The 8,285-nt window shown below is 36.6% G+C and overlaps 1 protein-coding gene across 5 annotated transcripts in view; it reads right to left on the minus strand.

Moving 5' to 3' along the window:
• The window catches only part of RBBP8 (retinoblastoma binding protein 8), a 77,496-nt gene that overhangs the window by 52,932 nt on the left and 16,279 nt on the right, over positions 1-8,285 (minus strand). For all 5 annotated transcript variants that reach the window (XM_014535939.1, XM_014535937.1, XM_005861599.2 and 2 more), the window contains exon 3: positions 4,514-4,556. In XM_014535939.1, the coding sequence (XP_014391425.1) occupies positions 4,514-4,556 (43 nt within the window). The remainder of the gene's footprint in view (positions 1-4,513; positions 4,557-8,285) is intronic.

An 8,285-nucleotide genomic window follows, 5' to 3' on the forward strand; every position in this document is an offset into this window, starting at 1 on the left:
GTCCCTAGAGACTCGCCCGGATCTGGAGCTCAGAGTCTGAAACTCCCTCCCAATTGAAGACAACAACCAACCACGCCCTCCGCCGCAGGCCCACTCCACATGCACTCCGAACCTTAGTATTTCACCTCTGCACTGCGCCTCCTCTGAGTCTCGGTATGGATTGCTCTTTCCTTCTAGTTGTAGAATCTCTCCTCAGCCAGCTTTCCTGTGGTTCTGGGTGATATCCATTCCGTCTTTTAGTTGTATTTTTGAAGTGGTTGTTTGCGGCAGCAATCTCCGGTGTTTACCTATGCTGCCATCTTCTATCTAATTTTACTTCTTGAAACCATGAAATGGTTTTTATCACTGAAGAAAATCCTATTTATTTTTAAGTGAAACGAAGATATTGTCCCTTTCTTTTCAAGTAGATAGAAAAAATAAATTTTACTTATTAACCAAGAAAATTATGTATTTTCCTCATGCAACTAATGAAATTTCATTAGTTATTTTTGGGATACATTTTATTATAGGGAGCATTCATACATACAGTTTTAATATCATCAATATTAATTAAAGAGCATTAAAAGATGAAAAGGTTTTGAAATCCCTACTGCCCACAGAAGCAAAACAAAATTTGTGCAAAAGGAAATAGGTGCATTGGCTACTATTCTCTCAGCCACAGAAAAAGGACTAATCTAACTGTAGTTACATTTTTGGTTGCCTATCCAACAGTCATTTCTCTTTATTATTTGCTTAAAGAATAAAGATTTTCTTCAATATTCAGCAGCTGCTTACAGAAAAGTTGATCTTCTCTCAGGACTCAAGATATAAATCTTGAAAATTTTGTTTTAATGTTTTATCTTAAAATAACTTCAGACTTAAAAATAAGTTAGAAACAGAACAAAGAGCACCTCCATACCTATCATCCAGCTTCTCAAAATGTTAGTATCTTGCATAACCATAATTATCAAAATCATGAAATTAACATTGATGCAGTATTATTAACTAATCTGTAGGCCTTATTAAAATTCTGCCAATTGTCCCTCTAATATTCTTCAGGTCCAGGATCCAATTCAGGATCCTACATTGTATTTAATGTCATGTCTCCTCCAAACTGGGACAGTCTCTCCATCATTTTCGTCTTTCATAGCCTTGACGCTTTTGAAAAGTACTGGCCAGTTATTTTGTTGATTGTACTTCAACTTGGGTTTGTCTCATGTTTCCCATGATAAAATCTGGACTGTGTATTTTTGATAAGAATACAACAGAAGTAATGTGTTCTTCTTGGTGCATTGCATGATATGAGGTTGACATATCTGATTACTAATGATGTTCACTTTGACCATTTCATTAAGATGAAGTCTGCCTGGTTCCTCCATTGTAATATTACAATTTCCCCTTTGCAAATATTAAGTATCATGTGGGAGATAAACTTAGAGTAATTTGAAAAATTTACAATTATAATTTTTCATTATACTTTTATTAGTTTTAACTTCAATGATTCTTGCCTTCAACAATTACTGTTGTCATTTTTGCCAAATGATGATTTTTAAATATTCTTTCTACAATTAGTAATTGAAATTCTAAAAAACAACTGTCCATTTATCCCATGGGTAGAATAATTCATTACCATCATATTTCATTGTTCAGGCTGTTCTTGATTTTGCCATTAGGAGATTTTAAAAAAATATATATATTTTATTGATTTTTTACAGAGAGGAGGGGAGAGGGATAGAGAGTTAGAAACATCGATGAGAGAGAAACATCGATCAGCTGCCTCTTGCACGCCCCCTACTGGGGATGTGCCCGCAACCAAGGTACATGCCCTTGACTGGAATCAAACCTGGGACCCTTGAGTCCGCAGGCCGACGCTCTATCCGCTGAGCCATACAGGTTAGGGCGAGAGATTTTTTTTTTTAAGTTCTCTTCTGTATTTTTTCAACATGCCTCCATTACTTTTTGAACATTTCCTTATTTTCTGGCACCACAAGAAGTTCCAGCTCATATTGTACTTTGCATGCCCCGAAGACCTGATATCAGCCAAATTCTCCAAAAAAAACCCTTGATTTTACTGTAGAATCCTCTTTAGAAATCAAGATCTGGGCCTTGGGTGTGCTCATTACTGCTGGGAATCACTGTTTTTAGACCCTCTTAGTGGATCAGGCCTAGAAAATACATGTATGTCCTCACACACATTAACACATATCTGTATTTTCATCTATATATCAAAACCCACGAATTCATACTAATAACTACAATTCTATCTAGCAGCATAGAGTTCATTCTAGCATTCTCTTTTTTCTTATTTGTAACTCCTTTCTCCTGGTAGTGAGCAACCTGTCAATAATGTATTTACTTATTTGCTCAATCCTAGAATACATATAAAGTATGATCAGAATCTTTATTACTCTAAGTGAATCATGTGAATTTAATTCCCCTTGCCAGGTACTGTTTAGGAATGAGCACACAATAATCATCACTGAGTCAGAGTTAAATCCACTGGGGGCTGCTTCTGGCAAACTTATATTTAGTAGAAAGGGATACAAGGAGGATCTGCAAGTGGTAACTAGAATGATGGTGGCCATCTTGACATTCTGCAATGAAGGCTAATAGGACAAGCCAAAACACTAAAGGTGGCAGAGAATAGAAAAGACAGAAATAACCTGAGTCTCTGGTGATTTTTGAACCAATGAATAACCAGTTCTAGAATCTCCCAGCTTCGGGTCTTTTATGTGAAAGAATATGTTTTCCTTACTGTAAAAGTCACATCTGGTGTTTTTTTTCTCACAGTAAGAAATTATCCTAACTAATAAGATGCATATCCTAAATTTACTACTCAGAAATAATTTCTCTTATTTCCTCTGTAAGTAAAGAAACATTTTCTCTTTTGTAGAAACTAAACATAACTACCACAGAAACAGAGAAATGGACTATCCTATGAGTAAGGATGTTTAAAAAAATATCTTTGCCCTGGCTGATGTGGCTCAGTTGGTTGGACATCGTCCTGTGCACAGAGGTGTTGCCAGTTCAATTCCTGGTTGGGGCATATGTCCAGGGTTGTGGGCTCGAGCCCCGGGGGTGGGGGGAGGGCTGTATAGGAGGCAACCCATTGATATTTCACTATCACATCGATGTTTCTCTCTCTCTTTCTCTCTAAATCAATTTTAAAATCTTTTAAAAAATTCAAAAAAATATTTAAGGTAAGAATATATATATACTTTCAACAATGCAAAACATTTTAAAGTGTCACTAACTAAGGAGAATCATAAAATTATTCTTCAAAAGAACTATTTAAAAAATTTATGATTTTACAAATTTGAATCTAAGTCATCTTCTAACATGACTTTCTAGGTGTAAAGAAAAACTGCAATTTTCAGATTATAATGGCAAAAACAACTAGGTGTGTTTGATGGGTGCTTGGCAAACTCTAGCTTTTGGCTACAGCCTTGGAAGCTTTAGAAATATGAAGTAACTGAGACCCACTGGTATATACCATAAAGCAAATGCAATATTAGTCACAATGACATTAATTTTTGTTATTAAGTAATAATATTCTACTATATGTCTGTTTCAGATTCCTGAATGTGGAAGCTCTATAGAATCATGAGTAAAAATCTGCTCTTGACTTAGATAATCAGATCTGATTCTGGGCTTCACAACCAAAACAATTCAGAACCACTGGTAATTTTGAACCAATTAAAAGGGATGTAGACTATTTAGTTCCCATTTCTTTAAATATATTTTTATTGATTTCTAAGAGGAGGAGAGGGAGAGAGAGATAGAAACATCAATGATGAGAGAGAATAATTGATTGGCTGCCTCCTGCAGGCCCCACACTGGGATTGAGCCTGCAACCCCGGCATATGCCCTTGACTGGAATCGAACCCAGGACCCTTCAGTCCGCAGGTTGATGCTCTATCCTCTGAGCCAAACCAGCTAGGGCTAGTTCCCATTTCCTATATGAGCTTAGAAATCCCAGAACTATTCTGTTTCCCTTCCTGTAGTATTTTATTTTATTTTTTAAATTTCTTTATTGATTAAGGTATTACATATGTGTCCTCATCCCCCATTACCCCCCCAACCCCCCTCACTCATGCCCTCACCCCCCTGTTGTCTGTGTCCATTGGTTAGGCTTATATGCACGCACACGAGTCCTTTGGTTGATCTCTCCCCCTTATCCCTACCCTCCCCTACCTTCCCTCTGAGGTTAAATTCCAGGTGTTAATCACAATTGAGAAAAGAATGCTGTTGACAGATCAAAATGAACTTACAGATAGTTTCCCATCTTAATAAATACTTTATGAAAAAAGATTATATATCAGAATTGTATTAAAATATAAATATATGAAAATATTAACTAAGACTATACTAAAAATCAAGTTATTCTTTTTACTTTGGAAGTTTAAAAAACTTGCTGTCAACTAGCTACACTAAGCAAAGCTAATTTCCTTATAAATAATACACTGAGGTCAAACAGATCATCAGTATCAATTACTTTATAAATAAGACATTAGTGTTATATGTTGATACTTACAAAATTCGTTCCTTTTTCAGTTTGGTTACTTTTACTTGTAAACCTGAAAAATAAAATGGAAAAAAAACCCATAGTGTTTTATTTGTACATTTTGCCATTTCTAAAGCAGTTAATCTAAAAATTTTTATGAGTCTACTGCTATACTAATAAGTCACTTGAGACTGGCCTCTGAATAATGAGCCAGGTCCCATTAGTTTAAGAGAGTTATTTACCTAACTTACACCCTGAGGTCACAAAAGTATATATGTAACATTATTGCTTTTAGCCTACTATATGATAGTCAACTAGAAGGAAATTTTCTTCACCTAAAGTGAGTTATTTGCTTTTTAAAACCAAGGGCAAATATATAATTAGAAGTTCAATATAAATGAAGGTCTATGTTCTGACATAGCCTATGTCCGTGGTCGGCAAAATGTGGCTCGCGAGCCACATGCGGCTCTTTGGCCCCTTGAGTGTGGCTCTTCCACAAAACACCACATGCGGGCATGTGTACAGTGCGATTGAAACTTCATGGCCCATGTGCAGAAGTAGGTTTTCGGCCTGGGCGAGTCTATTTTGAAGAAGTACTGTTGATATTTGGCTCTGTTGACTAATGAGTTTGCCGACCACTGGATGTATTTGCTAACAGCAATAGTGCTTATATAGGCTCAAGTCTTCTGGGATTAAAATAGATTGTGGCAGGAAGTCCTGTACTAGAAGCAAAATTGTTTATGAAAAGTACTTAACGAAGGGCACTAGTGTTTTAACTCAAGATATGTTATATCTATTTTTAATTTTAATGGAGTCTGACACAAAACAAGAGAAAACCATTGCATGTGGAAATTGGATAGTTACTGTGAAGGAAGCAGGTTGTGGGCATTGAAACTGTAAGGAAGATATAGGCAAAATAGAGTGACATTTCAAATTTTTATAAATAATAATTAAAAGGAGAAAAACAGCTATTAAACAAACATAAAAGATACCCAACATCACTAGCAACTAAGTGTAACCCAAACCAAAACAAATTACTTAGCAAAATTATAATACCCAAGGTTGATAAAAGCATTGTAAAACCATACTCCCACACTTTAATGGAGATATTATAAATCGACACAATTCTTTTGGAAAGCAATTTAGCAATATGTAACAGGACTTAAAAAATCAGTATCTCACATCTTGGATTCTAACCTAAGAATATAATACAAATTATAGAGAAACTCATAGTCATAAAGAATAGTAGCCCTAGCTGGTTTGGCTCAGTGGATAAAGGGTTGGCCCACAAACTGAAGGGCCCCAGCTTTGATTCTGGTCACGGGCATGTACGCCCGTTGCGGGCTCGATCCTGGGCCTGGTCAAGGCATGTATGGGAGGCAACCGATCGCTGTGTCTCTCTCGCATAGATGTTTTTCTGTCTCTCCCCTCTCTCCCACTCTCCCTAAAAATCAATGAAAAAATATCTTCAGGTGAGGATTAACAAAAAAAGTAAACAATTTATAGCAATATAAAATGCTTCAAAAGAAACATGTTTAGGTAAAATATGGTATAACCACTTAATGGAATAATATACAGCTATTAAAATCATTAAATAAAAATATTAATTATATTTAGCAACACTAAACTGTTTGGCTTTTCTGTGCTATTTTCTGCAATGTGATTATCAGAAAAAGGGGAAAAGCTTCTGTGTGTACTTTCTCTGGTACCTAAATCAATCTATTTACTATACTATAATTTTGCCAATTGTGGGTATTTTATTTACTTTTAAAAATAATGCTTAGAAAGTTTAAAAAGTCTATCTCTACTCAAGAATTTATTTTATCTGGGGCAGAGTTAGTTTCCAATAAATAGTTATTAGTTGACTGATTTCTAAAAAAATAAAGTTTACTATTTATCTTTGGTAGTTTATGGACTCTAATGTTATACATTTAGAAAAGTTTTCCATATAATGTGTATAGAAACATTAATAAATTTGTCACGTCTAAGAACAAGATTTTTCATTATCTGTTTAATTTCATTATTGTTTGAACCACATAATTTAATACAAATAAGAGTTTTAAAAATAAACCTATATACACTGAGTGGCCAGATTATTATGACCACCCCATCAGTACTTCGTTGGGCCACCTTTTGTCTTCAATACTGTGGCGATTCTTCTTGGCATTGACTCCACGAGATGTTGAAAGGTGATGCGAGGAATCTGACACCATGCCTGATGAATAGCACTGTTCAGTTCTGTGAGATTTGATGGTTGTGGAACCAGCTGCCTGATGGCTCTTTTAACTTCGTCCCACAAATGCTCAATTCGATTGAGATCTGGTGATTGTGGGGGCCACCTAAGCAAGGTAAAGTCTCCCTCATGTTCTTGAAACCACTCCTGCACAATACGAGCACTGTGGCATGGCGCACTGTCTTATTGGAAGAAGCCATCTCCATTGGGATACACCATCAACATGATAGGATGAACTTGATCAGCAATGACACTTAGGTATGTTGTGCTATTCGGATGTTGTTCCACACAAATTAAACGGCCCAAATCATGCCAGGAAAACATGCCACAAACCATAACACTGCCCCCACCAGCTTGAAGGGTTGTACTCATGCATGTGGGGTACATGCTTTCATGCTGTTTCTGCCAAATTCTCACTCTGCCATCTGCATGATGCAACTGGAAACGTGATTCATCGGACCACATGACTTTTTTCCAATGCTCCAATGCTCGACTGTCCAATCCTTGTGTTCCTGTGCGAATTGGAGACGTTTTATCTTGGTAACTGCAGACAGCAAAGGTGTTCGAGCAGGCCTTCGGCTTCCATATCCCATACGATGCAGTGTACGGCTAATTTGCCTACAAATGTCAGGTGGTCATAATAATCTGGCCACTCACGTTCAAATATATCCCACATTCAAAGGCTGTTAAATCGTGTTGTTTACCCATATCTTCAGGAAAAAACCACTTCTACTGTTGTGGTAAACAACCTGCTTCCCTATTTATAATGGTCTGGCCCTCTAGCAACTTCAGTGCGAAATTATAGCTAATTTGTCTACAAACGTCAGGTGGTCATAATAATCTGGCCACTCAGTGTATTTCTCCACTATTTCTCCTTCCATGGTGCTGACTAGGGATGAAGTGAAAAGTCACAAAGATACTGATATGGACATCACCTCTTCTTATCAACCCAAGTGAAACGTTATCATGCCAGGAAAACCAGATATTATGAAAAAAAATAGAGACCCTGGAGGACTTTTTTTTGCATTATACTTTTGCCCTATATCTCAAATTTCACCTCAGGAAATATCCACCTGCTATGATACATTTTATCCTCATATCTATGGCCTATAATTTGAATAAATAAAATGTTATGAGTAAACTTATAATCAAATGTTCACAACAACTTCAGTCATAATAGCTAAACACAAGAAATATCCCAAATGTCCTTGAATGCACAAGTTGCTTAAAAAAACACAAACAAAAATCAAAACTGTGGTGCATCCTTGTACAACTTAGCAATAAAAAAGGAATGAAGTGTTTATATATGCAACGACTTGGATGGATCACAAGAAAATTATAGTGAGTAAAAAATAAAAGCCCATCTTGCCCTGACCGGTTTGGCTCAGTGGATAGAGCATCGGCCTGAGGACTCAAGGGTCCCAGGTTCGATTCCGGTCAAGGGCATGTACCTTGGTTGCGGGCACATCCCCAGTGGGGAAGTGTGCAGGAGGCAGCTGATCGATGTTTCTCTCTCACTGATGTTTCTAACTATCTCTCTCCCTTCCTTTCTGTAAAAAATCAATAAAA

The sequence above is a fragment of the Myotis brandtii genome, unplaced genomic scaffold (assembly GCF_000412655.1).
Source record: "Myotis brandtii unplaced genomic scaffold, ASM41265v1 scaffold154, whole genome shotgun sequence".
In the NCBI taxonomy this organism is placed as follows: Eukaryota; Metazoa; Chordata; class Mammalia; order Chiroptera; family Vespertilionidae; genus Myotis; species Myotis brandtii.